The sequence below is a fragment of the Artemia franciscana genome, chromosome 10 (assembly GCF_032884065.1).
Source record: "Artemia franciscana chromosome 10, ASM3288406v1, whole genome shotgun sequence".
NCBI classification, from domain to species: domain Eukaryota; kingdom Metazoa; phylum Arthropoda; class Branchiopoda; order Anostraca; family Artemiidae; genus Artemia; species Artemia franciscana.
Genome location: NC_088872.1, coordinates 6,206,446 through 6,226,261, shown reverse-complemented (window position 1 = coordinate 6,226,261; position 19,816 = coordinate 6,206,446). Strand labels below are relative to the sequence as shown.

General features: G+C 37.7%; 1 protein-coding gene across 1 annotated transcript in view; it reads right to left on the bottom strand.

The window, feature by feature from the left end:
• Positions 1-2,966, bottom strand: part of LOC136031704 (protein spaetzle 4-like) — a 62,351-nt gene extending 59,385 nt beyond the window's left edge. Inside the window, exon 1 of the mRNA XM_065711401.1 lies at positions 2,572-2,966. Coding sequence (XP_065567473.1) covers positions 2,572-2,601 — 30 coding nt within the window. The 5' untranslated portion in view covers positions 2,602-2,966. The remainder of the gene's footprint in view (positions 1-2,571) is intronic.
• Positions 2,967-19,816: the final 16,850 nt, after the last annotated feature.

Below are 19,816 nucleotides of genomic sequence, written 5' to 3'. Positions count from 1 at the left end.
TCGTCTCCTGTCAGAATCTAGCTTCAGTCTATTAATAAAAGAAAACGGTTGTAGGTGTTTCTCACTCAAGTTTAAGCTGTGTAAAACTCAAGAACGAACCGGTTTCTTCGTTAGTTTCTAAGGCAAGTGAGAGAATAAATGGGAAATATGAAATTTGGGATGTGTATTTGCACATAAGAGGGGAGGGGGGGGGGGGGGGTAATGTATTTCGACAGTTTGAAGTCAGAAAACAATTCTTACTTCATAATATGCAGAATAATTTTACTTAACACATTTTGCATGCAAACCCACTATACTTTACCCCCCCCCCTCATCTAATATACAAACATATAGCTCCGCTTCTATATTTCCCATCTATTCGGTCACTTGTCTTGTCTCGTGCTAAGCTGAAAGAAACTAACAAAGAAACCGGTTGTTTTACACAGCATAAGCTGTAGTGAGTGGCGTATAATACACAAGTGCCAAAATTCCTTCCCTCTACGGAAAAAAAATCACAAATTAAATTTTCAAATTTAGAAAGCCTTATTTTCCACGAGGGGAAGGGGGTATTTTCCGGTGGGTATTTTGCGGGGGGGGTATTTTTTGCGAGTGATATTTTCCTCGGGGGGGGGGGGGATTTTAATGAGGGAGGGGTAAACTCCGGCCACAAAAAGAGGGTTCTCCCTCTAGAGGGTCCCGACCTTTGATGAGCTTTAAAAATATGTGTGTTATAAAAGTGAAACCTTACAAAATAGATCTTCTGCTTAAATGAAGTACAACAAAATTATTTTCAGCTTCACAACTCTGCTCAGTCCAAATTTATAAGGTTTTAAAAATATGCAAATGCATTTCCTAAATTTTGGAAAAGACGTTGATATGCCTTAGAATTCTACTCAAATAACAGGAATTGTATTTTTCAGGACTAAAGCCAGAGAAAAAGAAACTGATAACTGAAAATTAAAGTAAAACGTTGTTTTGTCAAAATTTCAATTGGTTAGGCAAATTTCAGGACCCTCTTGAGGGAGAAGGAGTGGAGGTGGGGACTTCAAAATTCCTTCCCGGGACATACATTGGCCAGTAGAATGATTCCTGAAAGCCATTTTCCTAACCTAACGCCTTTCCAAGATAGTCAAAAGTAGCTACAGTAGAATTTTAACAATATAAGATACAGATTTACAAATCTTTTACACCTTATAAATCAGGGTTAAGCAGAGGCATGAGGATCAAAACACTTTTCTTGTGCTTCATTTGAGCAGTAGATTTATTTCTCAAGATTTTATCATATAAAAAAAGGTTATAAAGGGTCATCAAAGGTTAGGAGGTTTTTGGAGGTGGAATCAGTTGAGGCTCTGGTTCTATTCCTGGAAGTTTCATTCACCTGAATCAACTACTTTGCAAGTTAAATAGAAGCCCATAATCTAGAATTTTATCAAAAAAGATACTCGACCAATTATTTGCGACCGAATGGGCCCTTCTTAAACTTTCTACGACCATTCGTTCTTTATGGTGCTCCCCGGGAAAATAAAGCACCCTACATGGGTGACACATATTTCGGTAATTTTTTTGTTGTTCATATTATTGACTTACAAATAAAATGAACATATCACTCGATGCCTTTTTTAAGCTTTTTGCGAATATAATAATCGCAAATTCAAATTTAAGCCCTTTTTAAGCTCTTGAAAATAACCAAAATATTTATAGTTTTTGGGTATAAAAAGGCTTAAAATAGCCTTTTTATAACCTAACCATTCTACACCTTCTTCCGTCGGCTTTCATATTTTCGATATTTTATCGAAAACGCAGTCAAAAATATGAATAACAAAAATTTACCCATGTTTTTACTATGTTCTTACATCTGCTTCGTTAAGACCATAAATGAAAAATGAATTCAGACAATTTTAACAAATATTTGTTCATGAAAGACTGGCAATCTTCCAAAAATCATCAATTGACTACTCCAGTCACATAAATCATAAAAAAATAATTTAAAAAGATCCACCTCATGAACATTTCTTTCATAGTATAAACTGCGGCCAAATTCAAAATATTTTAAAATTACTGAGTTCATCCCAACCTAATTATAAAAGGTCAAGCTGTCAAAGATGATAAACAATCACAAGAAATAGCATAAATTATAAAGGGTGCAGGAAAGCTCTGCGAAGAAGAAGAAAAAGGAAGCTCAAACTGCAAACTATAGTAGCTAAAACGGTAAAATTCTAGTTAATTGACTTCTTGCTATCTCAGAAACGGTTTAGGTTAGGAAAATGAAACTTTTAGGCAACTAGTAACTGAAAATTAAGGTAAAATGTTGTTTTGTCAAACTTTCAATAAATATAGACCTGTCATGTAGGCAAATTTCAGGGCCCTCTAGAGGGAGAAGGAGTGGAGGTGGGTGCTTTAAAATACCTTCCCGGGACATACTTAGGTCTGTAGACCCATCCCTGAAAGTTTCATTTTCCTAACCTAAACCCTTTCCGAGATAGCAAGAAGTCAATTAACTAGAATTTTACCGCTAAAAAGTACCATAAAAGAAGACAAAAGATTAATGAAGGTAAAAAGAAGGATTGGTATAAAAATATAATAGAAACTTACCATAAAAAGAAGATACGGCAGAGTGTCCATTCTTCTAAATGTTCTCCGTTTTTAAGTTATCCAAAATTCTTTATATCCTTTAAATACAACTTTAAAACAGGACATTCTCAACAAGACATAATTCAGTGTACATTCCTCTTCAAAACGGACTTATTCCACATAATTCAATTCCACTCAATATGTCATATTAGCCTGATTTACTCGGTATCCAGAAAAAATTGACCACATAAACCACAGTTACAGGCTATGGCTTCCTTAGGTAGTGTCTTGATTGTAGCAGTAATGGGTAGGGATTGGGTGTTGCTTCGATGATTTCACTGTGACCTAGTTAAAAACCCGTCGCTCCATGGTTTGAGCCAAACAGATTTAAATATTAAGCCAGCAGTGAAAGTAATGAAAGAAGTTGGGTGAGATGAAAACGGGTTTCAGTATACCCAAGGACGTTTCATTTGCGCGAATTAATATCATAGTATCCAATCATTAGAAGGAAGTTGCAGAATCAGTACTTCCGCTGAGATAGGTTTTCCTACTTAGTTTAACCCGTGATTCCCAAATGTGGGGCGTAGGCCCCACTGGCGGGGCATGGCAATATTTTGGTGGATTATGGACAGTACGTGCAGCCTTTGACAGACTATACTTTTAGAGCCTTGACTAAAAAAACAAGAGCTCATATGGCACTTGTGACGAGGTCGGAAGAGCCAAGAGCTCATATGGTATGAGCTCTAGCAAAATTCTAAGAATCAATATATTGCTTTAAAAGGAAAATCAGAGGCTTAATGCCTGTCGGGATTTAAAATAAGAGCTCTGAGTCACGAGGTCCTTCTAAATATCAAAATTCATTAAGATCCGATCACCCACTCGTAAGTTAAAAATACCTCAATTTTTCTAATTTTTCCTCTCCCTTCAGCCCCCCAGATGATCGAATCGGGGAAAACGACTTTATCAAGTCAATTTATGCAGCTCCCTGACACGCCTACCAATTTTCATCGTCCAGAAGCACCAAACTCGCCAAAGCACTGAACCCCACCACCTAACTCCACCAAAGAGAGCGGATCCAGTCCGGTTACGTCAATCACGTATCTACGACATTTATAAGCGTTTTCCAAGATTTCCGGTTTCCCCCTCCAACTCCCCCCAATGTCAACAGATCTGGTCAGGATTTGAAATAAGAGCTCTGAGACATGAGTTCCTTCTAAATATCAAATTTCATTAAGATCCGGTCACCCGTTCTTAAGTTAAAAATACCTCAATTTTTCTGATTTTTCCAAATTAACAACCCCCAGCTCCCCCAACGAGAACGGATCCGTACCAATTATGTCAATCTCGTATCTATAGCTTGTGAGTATTCTTCCCATCAAGTTTCATCTCGATCTCTCCACTCTAAGGGTTTGCCAAGATTTCCCGTTTCTAAGATTTCTGTTTCCCCCCCTCCAACCCTCTAAGTCCCCGGATTCGATTCGAATTGAAAATTGAAAATCTGAGACATAAGATTCTGCTATATATCAAGTTTCATTAAGATCCGATCACTCATTCGTAAGATACCTCGATTTTCACGTTTTCCAAGAATTCCGGTTTCCCCTCCAAATCCCTTCAATATCACCAGATCTGGTCGAGATTTAAAATGAGAGTTCTAAAGCACAAGATCCTTCTAGATAAAAAATTTCATTAAGATCTGATCACCAGTTCGTAAGTTACAAATACCTCATTTTTTCTAATTTTCCCGAATTACCCCCCCCCCCCCCCCCCCCAACTCTACCAAAGAGAGTGGATCCGGTTATGTCAGTCACCCATCTTGGACTTGGGCTTATCTTTCCACCAAGTTTCATCCTGATCTCTCCGCTTTAAGCGTTTTCCAAGATTTCCGGCCCCCCCCCCCTAATGACACTGGATCCGGTCGGAATTTAAAATAAGAGATCTGAGTTTCGAGGTCCTTCTAAATATGAAATTTCACTAATATACGATCACTCTTTCGTAAGCCAAAAATACCTCCTTTTTTCTAATTTTTTAGAATTAACCCTCCCCTCAACTCCCCCAAAGAGAGCAGATCCGTTCCAGCTATGTCAATCCCGTATCTAGGACTTGTGCTTATTCTTCCCACCAAGTTTCTTCCCGATCCCTCCACTCTAAGGGTTTTCAAAGATTTTAAGTTCACCCCCCCCCCCCAACTCCTCCAATTTCACCAGATCCAGTCAGGATTTAAAATAAGAGCTCTGAGACACGATATCCTTCTAAACATCAAATTTCATTAAGATCCGATCACTCCTTCGTAAGTTAAAAATACCTCTTTTTTTATTTTTCAGAATTAACCCTCCTCCCCCAACTCCCCCATAGAGAGCGGATCCGTTCCAGTTATTTTAATCACGTATCTAGGACTTATGATTATTTTTACCACCAAGATTCATCCCGATCCCTCCACTCTAAGCGTTTTCCAAGATTTTAGGTCCAACCCCCAACTCCCCCAAAGTCACTGGATCCGGTCGGGATTTGAAATAAGAGCTCTGAGACACGATATCCTTCCAAAAATCAAATTTCAGTAAGATCCGATCACTCTTTCGTAAGTTAAAAATACCTCATTTTTTCTATTTTTTCAGAACTTACCCTCCCCCCAACTCTCCCAAAGAGAGCGGATCCGTTCTAGTTATATCAATCCCGTATCTAGGACTTGTGCTTATTCTTTCCACCAAGTTTCATCCTGATCTCTCCGCTTTAAGCGTTTTCCAAGATTTCCGGTCCCCCCCCCCCCCTAATGACACTGGATCCGGTCGGAATTTAAAATAAAAGATCTGAGTTTCGAGGTCCTTCTAAATATGAAATTTCACTAATATACGATCACTCTTTCGTAAGCCAAAAATACCTCCTTTTTTCTAATTTTTTAGAATTAACCCTCCCCTCAACTCCCCCAAAGAGAGCAGATCCGTTCCAGCTATGTCAATCCCGTATCTAGGACTTGTGCTTATTCTTCCCACCAGGTTTCTTCCCGATCCCTCCACTCTAAGCGTTTTCCAAGATTTTAAGTTCACCCCCCCCCCCAACTCCTCCAATCTCACCAGATCCAGTCAGGATTTAAAATAGGAGCTCTGAGACACGATATTCTTCTAAACATTAAATTTCATTAAGATCCGATCACTCCTTCGTAAGTTAAAAATACCTCTTTTTTTATTTTTCAGAATTAACCCTCCTCCCCCAACTCCCCCAAAGAGAGCGGATCTGTTCCGGTTATTTCAATCACGTATCTAGGACTTATGATTATTTTTACCACCAAGTTTCATCCCGATCCCTCCACTCTAAGCGTTTTCCAAGATTTTAGGTCCAACCCCCAACTCCCCCAATGTCACTGGATCCGGTCGGGATTTGAAATAAGAGCTCTGAGACACGATATCCTTCCAAAAATCAAATTTCATTAAGATCCGATCACTCCTTCGTAAGTTAAAAATACCTCATTTTTTCTATTTTTTCAGAATTAACCCTCCCCCTTCAACTCCCCTAAAGAGAGCAGATCCGTTCCAGTTATGTCAATCACGTATCTAGGACTTGTGCTTATTTTTTCCACCAAGTTCCATCCCGATCCCTCAACTCTAAGCGTTTTCCGGGATTTTAGGGTCCCCCCTCAATTCCCCCCAATGTCACCAGGTCCAGTCGGGATTTCAAATAAGAGCTCTGAGATACGATGTTCTGCCGAACTTCAAATTTCATTAAGATCCGATCACTCCTTCGTAAGTTAAAATTACCTCATTTTTTCTAATTTTCAGAATTAATCCCCCCCCCCCAACTCCCCCAAACAGAGTGTTCGGGCTATGTCAATTACGTATCTAGGACTTCTGCTTATTTTTCCCACCAAGTTTTATCCCGATCCCTCCATTCTAAGCGTTTGCCAAGATTTTAGCTCCCCCCCCCAACTTTCCCCAATGTCACCGGATCTGGTCGGGATTTAAAATAAGAGCTCTGAGACACGATATCCTTCCAAACATCAAATTTCATTAAGATCCCATCTCCCGTTCGTAAATTTCAAAAACTTCATTTTTTTTCCGAATTAACCGACCCCCCACTCCCCCTCAGATGATCAAATCGTAAAAACGACTATTTCTAATTTAATCTGGTCCGGTTCCTGATATGCCTGCCAAATTTCGTCGTCCTAGCTTACCTGGAAGTGCCTAAAGTAGCAAAACCGGGACAGACAGACGAACAGACAGACCGACAGAATTTGCGATCGCTATATGTCACTTGGTCAACACCAAGTGCCATAATTATGTGAATGAAGTCATGTTCAAATGTATTTAAAGAACAAAAAATGTGCTTACGTATTATCCAGACCACACTCAAGAAGTGAAGTTAGGTTAATTATAATGAAATATACCTAAATATGATGAAAAAATAATTCTTTATTAACAAAACTATGGAAACTACAACAGTGGATTATGGAAAGCAGGCCGCCCAGAACCCACTACATCAAATACCTAACCGACTCTACATTTTAAGTATATAGTTAAAATATACCTGCATAGTAGTTTATCTAACTCAGGCTAAGCTGATCATCTGAGAGTGCACATACAAAAACCGGTTTCAAACAGAAAATTTTCAATATAACAAGGATTTTAGAAATGGCTAGATGAGGTATAGCCCAAAATGTGTTGGGAACCGCTGGTTTAACCAGTCATTGGTAGTTTCGGCCTCTCTTGCACCTGGGGCAAAATATTGAGTAGCCCCCCCCCCCACTGTCTCCAAAATGTCCAGGCCCAATTTTTTTTTAAGTTTCATTTATTAATATAATTATAATTTATTGAGAAAATGTTCATTTATTTAAATGTGTTTTTTCTTATTTTAGCCTCTGCAAGATTATTATTTACTTCATCCCAATTAATTGCTTCTGGGAAAAATGAAAATTTTGGATTTAATTTGCTTAGACTTACTGCCAACTCTCTACTTTGTTTCAATAAATACAAAATTTAAAAAAATAGAAAATGATTAGAACTGTTAAATTATTTATTTGAAATTTCGTACCCATAAAATCGCTTCGCCCAGGGAGAGTGCCTCCTCTGTCCCCTCTAAAGCCACCTCTACTAACCAGTGTCCTAAGATTCGTTGGAAATATTTCCTACGCATTAGACCTTAGTCCCTCTTGCGCCACCACTTGTATCCATGGCGGTGTAATCCTAAAATTGGGACTGTTAAAAAGGAAACATGCTAAGAAAACAATTCTTACTTCATAATATGCAGAACAATTGTATTTAATACATTTTGACTACAACCCTATTATACTTGCCCCTCTCCTCTGTACAAATGTATAGCCCGAATTATTCATTTCCCAAGCATTTTGCCATGCGTCATTATTGTTTCAACCAGTGTACCCTTAAATTGAATCAACGCTGACGAATCAAGAAGCGGAAGTACACATGGAAAGTGGTTCTAGTCGTTTACTCCCCAGGAAATACCTCCTACCCCATTGGAAAATACCCCCCAGAAAATAACCTCCCAAGGAAGATACCCCCCCCCTGTGGTAAATACTCCCGTGGAAAATGAGGCTTTCCAAATTCGAGAATTTTATTTGTTTGTTTTTTTAATTTCCGTAGTGGGAAGGAATTTTAGTACTGGTGATGCGCCACTCACTCAAGTTTACGCTGCATAAAACTCAAGAACAAGCCAGTTTCTTCGTTAGTTTCTTCGATACTTTAGAAACAAATTTGGGTTATAGATTTGCACATTAGGGGGGAGGGGTTAAGTATAGGGAGCCTGCATGTAAAATGGACTAGGTACAATTATTCTACATATTATGAAGTGAGAACTGTTTTCTGAGTTCAAACTGTCGAAATACTTCCCCCCCCCCCTTATGTGCAAATATATATCCCAAAATATATATTTACCATCTACTCTGTCACTTGTCTTTGTCTTGTCTCGCGCTAAGCTGAAAGAAACTAGCGAAGAAACCGGTTTGTTCTCGAGTTTTACGTAGCGTAAACTTGAGTGAATGGCGCATAATAAACAAGTACTAAAATTCCTTCCCCCAACGGAAAGAAAAAACTCAAATGAAATTCTCAAATTTGGAAAGCCTTTTTGAATTTCTTTCAAAGCGGCCAGTGATATTTTTCTAACCAAAATATATATCCAACTGGGGAATATTTCGGTTTTGTGTTATAAATTTATAAAATGTGTCTGTTTTTGCCCTTTTATGTCCCAAATTTCGTAAATGTCATTTTTTTTCTTTTATGTTATCGTTCTCCAGAATATGGAAATGTGACTTTTTGGAATAAAATGTTTCCACTTGGCAACCCTAACACCCTGTCGATATTCTGCTCTTTAGCGTCTGATTTGGGACTTTCTATGTCGGATTGGGAATAGCAAATCGAATATGTTGTTTTGATAGTGTTTTCCAGTTTAATAGCCTAATACCAAATTGACAATTGTAATCTTTTATTCAGCTAATTAATTAATTTCGTTAAATAATTGGTTATGTTCTCCTTACAGTTCTCGAACACATTATGATAAACAAATTAAATCAAGTAACCTTTGATTTTGAATTTGCCACTTGAATTTATAATTTATAATTATAATTTATAATTTATAATTTATTATTTAAATTGAATTTATAATTTCTATGTCAACAAGGAAAACAATGGACCTTTTCTTTCTGTTAAAAGACGGAAAAATGTCGACATGATGTAAAAAATTTAAAAATCTGACGCCTGCCGTCTCAATAGAGAATCAAATCAAATTACGATGCAGAAAAGTACGCAGGGGGAGAGGGTTTTTTGGTCTCAACCCCTGAACTCCCGACTTTTTCCAAATTTTAGGGCACTTTGTATTCAAATTATCAAACAGAATGATATTTTTATTAATTGTCCCCAAAGAAATCTCCTAGGCACGTGCCTGATAGAATCAATTCACAAAATTCCCTGCTGTGTCGGCAAAGATACTAGATCAAACAAGTCACGGGTCCTGCTAGTAGGTATGACAACATGTGTTTTTCGACCTTTCTTTTTTCTGTTTCATGTGACTGCCATTCCAGTACCATTCTGTGGAGCGTCCCGTCCATAATACCGATGCCCTCCTTAACTTGCTCCGAGCATTTACATCTTCGTTGATGCATGGCATTCGTTACTAGGAGGTCACGTGAGATACAATTTAACTCCTAAAAAATTGAATAAAAGAGCGAAATTCTTGCTTTTCTTATCATTATAACGTCGTTAAATGTAGTTTCGTGGACGCCAATAATTCAAAATTTTATTGTGTTGGCTTGAAATTAGCATTTGTATTTATTACACTTTTTTTATTTAAATATTTACGGACTACGTATAAATTTCATAAGGTTTTCTTTTAATGTGATTTAATTTCGAGGATTTTACTTTCCCCTATAATATCTTGCTTTACTCTCTTCCTGCGTTGTCAATTCTATGTGTAATAAAAAAAATTTGTTCGTTTTATGGGTCGATTTGCCTTGATCCTGGGCAATCATTGAAAGGTATCTCTGTATTCAATTGCATATTTAGAACTATCAAAATATGTACTATATGTACTAGTGTATAGTACTATATGTAGTACTAGCAAAAGAAGCAGTTCCTCCATTATTCGGATTCTTGTTCTACCCTTATAACCCTTAGAGATCAGGATAATTTTTTCGACAGAGGGGGGGTGGGTGTCTCTATTGCTGTAATAAAAGAAACACTTTTTTTCTTGGATTCTTCTTCTAAATTAGAATTGTCTGAATGTCTCCACATTATTTATGTTGAATTAACAGTGAATTAAGATTGGTTACCTGAATTCACTAGGCTTGTTCGTTGTTGAATTAGTTAAAAAACAATATCAGATTTGTTGTATCTATTTCATTTTCTTTGTGGGGGGGGGGAGCTTTCAGCTGAATTAGTCAATATAAGAACCAAAATATTAAGTTTTTAATATAGATGTGTTCTTTGGGGGAGGGAAGGAGGGGATAGCACGTTACATATACCAATAAAAGAAGGATTCATTTCTCCGACTCTTTTCTAGTGTTAAAACTTTTGAACTCTTTTTGAATTTTAATCAATTAGGTTTAATCAGTTAGCAGTGAATCAGAATTAGAGGTGTGAATTGGCAGAATTCGTTGAAAATACCGTTTAATTAGTCGACAAACATCTATTATTTAAAGTTTTGGTTTGTTTAACCAACGAAATTTCATTAAAGAAAATTAAATATTGCAAGACAAATAAGTTTCATTGAGGGGAAACAAACTGGTTACATAACAACAGGTTACAAACTGGTGCAACAAGGAAAAAAAACTGGTGCAACAGTTTCATTGAGGGATACAAACTGGTGCAACAAGGGAAAAAAACTTGTCCTGGTGCAACAGGGGAAACAAACTGGTTACATAACAACAGGTTACAAACTGGTGGAACAAGGGAAAAAACTGGTGCAACAGTTTCATTGAGGGGTTACAAACTAGTGCAACAAGGGAAAAAAAACTTCCTGGTGCAACAAGGGAAACAAACTGGTTACATAACAACAGGTTACAAACTGGTGCAACAAGGAAAAAAACTTCATAAATTTTTTACTTGGCCATGATTTTTGCTGAAGGCTGAAATCCTTTTTCGAATAATTTTGCGAATTGAGAATCCAATAAATTTGCTGAATTGTTTAATTGAACATTTACCGCCCTTGTGACGACACCGAGGCTCCCTGTTAGCCGCTCCTCACATTTTGAGAACCACAGAGCTACAGATCGACAAATTCAGCAACTTCTCTTCTTTACCATTGTACTTTTTTTTTATTTTAAGCTAATCAAGTAATTATTTTAGGTAGAATTAATAGCTCTAAAAAATGGATATTAATATTTAATGACAAAATACGAGTAATTTTAGCTAGGCTTCCTGTCATAAAGCAACAATAATACCATGAAATTATTTATGGCCACTTACCGATTTATCAGTAACTGTATTTTTTCAGCGACTAAACTAGATATATACTTTGAAGGTCAGCGACTTGAGTTTCCCTCTGTAACTGTTTCCATTAAAAGCCTATTTCAAACTTGTTACAATTCTTGTGCTTTCTAGCGAAGGTATCAAAAAACAATAATTCATTTTAGAAAAGTTAGTGACGGATTGATCCGAGTCATGTTGATTATACTGAAGATTATAAATTTTTTCCCAAATTATGAATGAAATCGAAGACAGCATTAACAAGTTGACTCTTCCGCAGGGTTGCCGGCCGGTGAAAAAAATCACCAGATTTTACTGATTTTGTGGTTAGTTTAGTGACTTCCTTCAAAAATATAGTGATTTATCTGCTGATTTAGTTATTTTTTACCTAGGCAATATAAAAAATCACTAAAGATAGTGATAAATCATTAGGGGTAGTAACCCTGTTCTTCCTAATCTGTAACATTGCTTGTCTCGAACGTATAAGTAACTAAGTTTTGTGACACGTTCGAGGGGGCAACCAGTTTCTGCCACCTGGAGTAAATATCAGAACGCCACGTGTGCCGTACAGATTCCACAACGCTTCGCACACTTCCGCCACAACTGACATGCGTCACCTGGTGTAGATGATTTCTGAAAGTGGAGACACGTTTGGCTTCAGTTTTTCCGGTACTTTTAGGCCCGTGAAACAATATTTATAAAATGTGCCTCACGTTTTTAGTGTATTTCGTATGATCCACTTTTCGTTTTTAGATTACCCTTCCCTGAACGAAATTAGTGTAAGCGTGCTTAGTTTTGGGGCCACTAAGCTTTTTTTCTATTATTTTTGTGGCACTTGGTATTAACCAAGTGACATATAGCGATCGCCAATTCTGTCGGTCTGTCTGTCGGTCGGTCTGTCCCGGTTTTTCTCTACTTTAGGCACTTTCAGGTGAGCTAGGACGATGAAATTTGGCAGGCGTATCGGGGACCGTACTAGATTTAATTAGAAATAGTCATTTTCCTGATTTGACCATCTGGGGGGGGGGGAGTGGGGGACCGATTAATTCAGAAAAAATAGAAAAAATGAAGTATTTTTAACTTACGAACTGGTAATGCGATCTTAATGAAATTTGATGTTTGGAAGGACATCGTGCCTCAGAGCTCTTTATTTAAATTCCGACCAGATCTGCTGACATTGGGGGGAGTTGGAGGGACCTAAAATCTTGGAAAACGCTTAGAGTGGAGGGATCGGGATGAAACTTGGTGGGAAAATAAGCAGAAGTCCTAGATACGCTATTGACATAACCGGGAAGGATCTGCTCTGTTTGGGGTAGTTGGGGGGGGGGGGGTAATTCTGAAAAATTAGAAAAAAGAGATAACTTCGAAGACAACACTGCCTTTCCATGACGAAAGTAAAACACTGCTTTTTTCCCTTGTTGCACCAGTTTGTAACCTGTTGTTATGTAACCAGTTTGTTTCCCCTGTTGCACCAGGACAAGTTTTTTTCCCTTGTCGCACCAGTTTGTATCCCTCAATGAAACTGTTGCACCAGTTTTTTTTTCCTTGTTGCACCAGTTTGTAACCTGTTGTTATGTAACCAGTTTGTAACCCCTCAATGAAACTTATTTGTCTTGCAATATTTAATTTTCTTTTTGAAGATCATCTGTCATAGCTTATCTGATGATTCAAAAAATGTTTTCAAGCACACAGTATTGAGAAACTTACATGAACTCAAGACCCATTTAGAGCCATGGCGCCATCCGAATTTACCTCCTTAGAAAAAGAACCTCTTGCTGAAGTGTCTAGCGAAATTGAACACAAAACTTAGCAGCGTGGAGTTTCCAGAATTTTGGATAAAAATAGAATATCTACCGCTAAGTGGTTAAATAAAATAAAAGATTTTTCAGCTGTAAGTGTAAAACAACATTAAAACTCAAAACGAACAGCCATTATACCGTGTATGAGGGGAGCTGTGACCTCACTAATCCCTCGCTCTTTATGCTAAGGCTTATAAGCATTTGAAAAATGCTTCTTATTCCAATTAAACGGTCCAATTGTGTTTCAGGAGCCGTTCTTAAAGAATTGGGACACAAAGTCCGACTTCAGTGTAAAGAGCAAGGGATTGAGGAGGGGAGAGGACCCCTCATATATGGGTATAGAAAAATTTCTGCTTGTTCTATGTTTTAATGTTGCTACTTACCTTCAGTTGAGAAAACTTATTTTTTTTATTTATTTAATTTGTGATCATTTTTCAAACAACATCGGGAAATCCACCTCTGCGAAAAATACCCCCTCGAAAAAATCCTCCGATGAAAATCACCCCCCCCACCAACCAGACAATTCTCCCTGGAAAATTCTATCAATGCTGAGCCCCCTCCCACAGGAAAATTCATACGGACAATTCCTCCTGGAAAATTCTCCTTACTTTCATCTGCAAAAATAGGTTTTTTGTTCAATTTTTGATAGTTTTTAAACCATTTTGGAAATCCCTCCAACCCCGTGGAAAAATTTCCCCTGAAATCTCCCGCGCCCCCCAAAGGAAAGTTTTTCCTGTTGGAAATTCTCCCGTGTAGCTTCTCTAGCGGAAATCCCCCCATGGTATAATCTTCCAGACAGTTCCCTCCCCGTATAAAATATCCCCAGGAAATTTTTTCGGAACATCTCCACACGTAAAGCTGAGTCGCTAAAAGAAAGAACAAATAAAAAGAATTCCATATATGAATTTTGGCAACTCCCCCGAGTAAAATCTCCCCTGAAAAATTCCCTCCGGAAACTTTTCTCTCCACATTAAATTCTCCCGGTAGAAAATTTCCTCCCACCCAAAAAATATTTATATTCTGCCCAATAATAAATGCTTTGTGTAAACAATAGGCAAATTTCATAACTTATAACCCTTTCTCCAGGGGCTACGAGGAGTCATTCATTATCAGAGGCAAAGTTATTGGAACTTACAACTATGCAGAACAAAATGGCTATCTCAAAATTTTATGGTTGTCTTTTGGAAAAAAAGTGACCTGAGAGGGGTGCTATTTGCCCCACAGCTGTGTCCAAGGGTATTATGGGGTTTGACTCCCCCCCTCCGTAATGTTTGTCCGACTTGACAAAATGCATACAAATAAATTTTTGATGCGATTTAAAGTTTTGTGTGTGTGTAACTCCTCCTTCCCAAGTAAAATCCCCCACCCCGGACAAAATCCTGGATATGGCCCTGAGTTGACCTCCTATATTTTTCGTCACTCAAAAAGGGCAGTAAAACCTTAAATTTCTGTATGAATGAGCCTTCTCCCGATGTTCTAGGAACGTTGGTTTGATGCTATCACCCTTGGTGGAAAAAAATTAAAATAAATACGCATCCGTGATCTTTCTTCTGACAATAAATACAAAATTCCATATTTTCGTAGGGAGCTTGAAACCTCTAGTAGGATTCTCTGATATAGTGATTATGATGGTGTGATTTCCATTAAGATTTTTGACGTTATGGGGGTATCTCTCCTTTTTGAATATCAGGCAAATTTTCTACAAAAGTCGGATTTTAACGAATTTGATTTATATTCTTTTTCAATTCTTTTAATTTATTAATTATTAACAAAATTTCTTTTTTACATATTTGGTCACTATTGGACCGAGTTACTCCTTGATTACAGTCTGTCATCACGAACTGTTTGATCACCAAAATAGTTAAAAATATGCAGTTAATATTATCTAAGGGAGAATAATGTTCGTTTTTAATTTTCGTTGTTAAATGAAAAATCGTTTTAAAAAGAGTAAATTCTTCAATTTCTCAAGAATATCAAAATTTTTGAAGAAAATCTAATGCGATAAGGAGAAAACACGAAAAAATTGAATAGCTCTGGTTTAGCCGAAATGCTCCCCCCAACAGCTCTGCCGGGGAAATGTTCGGAATTTTTCCTTTGTTTGACAGAATCTTTCAGAATCCGAAATATACTTCTATATATTTTACTATTGTTACTCCAAACTGGCGAAGAAAAGAATAATAGTATTCAGAGACGAAATCAAATTGTTCATTTTTGGCTACTAATCTTCTTGTTTCGTTAAGACCTGTAGCAAAACTACCCGATATTTATAATCGAATGCTGCATTTCACTTACATTCATATGCTGAATGAATTGGGACATTGCTTGACCAGAAAAACAACATTTGAGGAATAGTGTCGAAAAAGAAATATTGCTGGCGATACCGTACCCAGAAAGAGGGGAGGTAGGGGGTTTGACCCCCCCCCCCCCCCCCTTGCCCAAAATGTATGTCTGACTCGCAGAAATGTAAAAGAAAGATACATATAAGCGAATTTTGATGCATTTCTTAAAGTTTTTCTTGTATTCCCTCTCCTAAAAACTCCCGAAAATAAAAACCTGGATACGCCCCTGATTACTGGTATACTGTATCCGAACAGTCAATTTTCCATGCACAAGTTCTAAGACTACAATGGTTATGCATAGCAGACCAAATCTGAATATTACCATCGTTTGAATTTTTTATATGTTTTCCATGATTTTTAGAGTGGTTCAAATGCCAAATCGTTTAAACTGAAAACCCACCTGATTTTTAGTCTATAAGCCACATGATTTTTAGTCTATTGAGTGGTTCAAATGTCAAATCGTTTAAACTGAAAAACAACCTCCAAAGAAAAGTGGTAAGGATGATACGCCACTCGCTTGGAAAATATTATAGCCAGATACCGATCTGCTTGAAAAATGTTAGTATTTTTGGAATGTTTGAGTATGGAAGACGTGTTTAAGTGTATTTTATTATAAAGATATCCAATTGACTTCCAGAAAGTTATTATTATTCATCAGCCTAAACTATTTGGCCATTTTAGGCAATTCATCTTTGTAATTAGAAAGTATTATAGCAAAACGACGCATATTTGTTGTCTAATGACGGAAATTACATATATTGAGTGGTTGAGATGCCAGAGTGGATTTTCATTATGATATCTTTTGAAAATATACTCGGATTTATTTTTCTTTTTTGATAGAAAAAGGAAAATAACTTTCTATTTTCCTTGTATTTTCTTTTTATTTACGTTGCTTTCCGCGTTCTAGAGCATTTTCACTGAAAATTCTCAGTTTTCTGTTTGAATTCTACGAATCCGTCTAGAACAATTAATGAAAATATCGTTTCTTCCATGTCCGCTTTATAACAAATTTCGACCATTAATATCGAGAGGCTGCACATGATTGTCTATCCTTCCCTCTCTTTTTTATGTCTTTTTCTTGTTACAATCTAGTTTTCTTTGTTTTTCTTCATTTCTTTTTAATTATTTTATCAAAGGGTCCAGAATAAATAATGAGAACATAGTTTATTCCATATCCGTCTTTAACAGGTTTCGACCAATACATATCGAAAGGCTGCACATGAGAGTCTACCCTCCCCTCCCTTTTTTGTCTCTCTCTTGTCACAATCAGTTTTCTTCTATTTGCTACTTTTTTTTTACCAAAGGTTGCACCATTTGTGCATTGTTTTTCATCTAAGAAGGCAACTGCTCCTCTACAAAACACCTATAAAATCAATTTGTTGGAAAAACTGTCCGTGGCCTGTGTAATATTCTAGATCAATTTTCCATAGCTATTTCCAGAGTTTATTTTAAAGAGACCCTCTGTATGTAGAGAGGGACCCAATAGCTGTCTACTATTTTTAAAAGAGAGGCTACATTTTTTTTTCAATTTTCTAATCTGTTTGTGAAATAACCATGTTTTTTCAAGTGGTACACATGTCAGAGCCAAATTGTTCAACTTGAAAACAAACTTGGGAGAAAAGTGGAAAAAGAAAACACATTACAGAGTCTTACTGGACTGTTGGCTAACAGTCGGCATCACTGACAGGGAGAATTACAGCCAACAAGAAAACTCTAAGATTTAAGTATGGACAAATCCGAGGGCATATGTCACATAAGTATATGCCACACAAACAGCAGTTACAAGACATGAATAAAGTGCACCTTGCGAGGCAAGAGGAGAAATAGAGTTGCGGAAGTGGCCACCGAGTGCAATGAGGTGGGTTACATGTAGAGCCTCAATATATACACCAGATGGTAGAGAGTAGGGCACCCATCAGAAAAGCTTGTGACTGATATAAGTAGCTAAGACCAATTCCATTACTCTATTGTTGCTTTAGGACAGGAAGTTTAAATACCATTACATAGATTGTGTCATTAAATATTATTGTCGATTTTTTACAGTAATTACTCTTTTAATAAAACAAGGAAATTATAATAAAACAAGAATATCCTGTCTTTCACAACGCAGGTGTACGCGAAAAAGATTTACTTTTTTATATATAATTTTCAAATTTTTAAGGAGGTCAAATTTTAGTCCAAGTTTCTTGTTAAAATAATCGGTGTACAATTATTTTGATCGAGTGAGGGGGGGGGGGATCTAAACTTTGAAAAAGAATTTTATACACCAGAAAATTGCCTTTTTTAACTACTGTTACAGATCGATGCACTTTTCTTTCTTGCAAATGTCCCCTTCTAAGAGGAAATGGAAGAGTATTCATCTGCGTCTCCCCTTTACGGACAACCAAGTTTAGAAAAATTCCATCGTGAAAAGTCTTAATCTATTAGTTTAGTCCATTTGGAACAAAAGCCAGTTTTGCTTCGCAACAACATTGGTATCAAAATAAAAGACATTTAATTCATCTTAGTCCTATTGACACCAACGCACCTAAAACCAAAAGAACTGCGCACACAACTACATTCGTTAGACCCTTTTAGAGATGTTCAACGTTCTTTAAATTTCTTCCTATCCCCCCTCATTCATTTAGGTCTTGATTTTCTTTCCACCCCACCTGAATTGCCAAAGAAGCACGAGTTTAGCAACCTATAAACCTTCATCTATAAACCAAGGCCTCATTATTTTAATACTTCTTTCATTAGAACCCAAGACAATGGCATCGGACTAAAGACAATGGCATCGGACTAAACTTTTCCTGCAACTGATTGCTTTATGCAACGATCATTTAGATCTATCTTTAGACGGTTCCATAGAGGAACAAAGCCGAAGCCAAGACGTTTCCGAGCCACAGCTAACAACTTCCATTATATCGGCTTCTAACCTAGATCCAAGGACTTCATCCCATTCTTCTGCACTTTGTTCAACTGCAAAAAAAGTCGTGTCGTTAGCGCGCTAGACTTGAGAGTCTTTCTCCATGAGGACAGGGTTCGAGTCCTGGTGTCGCTGGTTTGAACGGGGATCAGTGGTGTGACTGTAAGCTCAGCCAGAGTCGACCCAGCTCTAAATGGGTACCTGGGGGAATCTGGAGAAGGTAAACAGGAAGGGTGTGCTAAAGCTCAGGATGGTGCGTACCCAACCCTCCTTTGCATTTCCTGGCTTGAGGAGTTCCGTACTGCGGCAGGGACTGTAAAATCCAAAGTGGTATTCCGTACTTTTTTTTTACCTTGATTTTAATAATTTATATTAGTATTTAATTTATGGATATATGCAATGAGTCCTATTTACTTCACAGGAGGCCAGGGAGACCAGTCATGGTTGGGAGAGAACCTCTATCTCAGAGACTGCCAAAACCCACATAGGCTGGTCGTCTCTCTCTGATTAGCCCTTATCGACATTATTATACATACATACACACACCCATATATATATATATATATATATACTAGCTGTTGGGGTGGCGCTTCGCGCCACCCCAACACCTAGTTGGTGGGGGCGCTTCGCGCCCCCCCAAGCCCCCCCGCGCGCGTAAGTCGTTACGCGCCATATTAGTTACGCGCCATTGTAGTTGTGTCCCTATGTCCTACCTGTGAATATAGATAGATATATATATATATATATATATATATATATATATATATATATATATATATATATATGTTTTTAACTACGTAAAACTTGCGAATATACAACATTCTTTGCTGTCCCATTGTCTGTGCATATAAATAGATTGTCAGGTTTACCGACTCTTGAACATGCAACATATAATGGTCCATGGGAAAACAATCCGTATTCAGATCTATACCTCATGATTCTAATGATTTCCCTTGAGCTTTGTTGATGGTGATTGCTAATCGACCATTCCCTGAGTCGCCATCGTCATTTATATATCCCCCTGTGCACCCCGGCGTCCCCTTTGTAGTTATGTCCCTGTGTCCCGGTCGTCATTTATATTCCCTGTGTCCCGGTCGTCATTTGTGTCCCGATGTTCCAGTCTGTGATTTCTCTTTGAGTGTCCCGGGCGTCATTTATATTCCTTGTGTCCCGGTGTCCCGGTCGTCATTTATATCCCCCTGTGCCCCCCGGCGTCCCCATTGTAGTTGTGTCCCTGTGTCCCGGTCGTCATTTATATTCCCTGTGTCCCGGTCGTCATTTGTATCCCGGTGTCCCGGTCTGTATATACATTCGTTT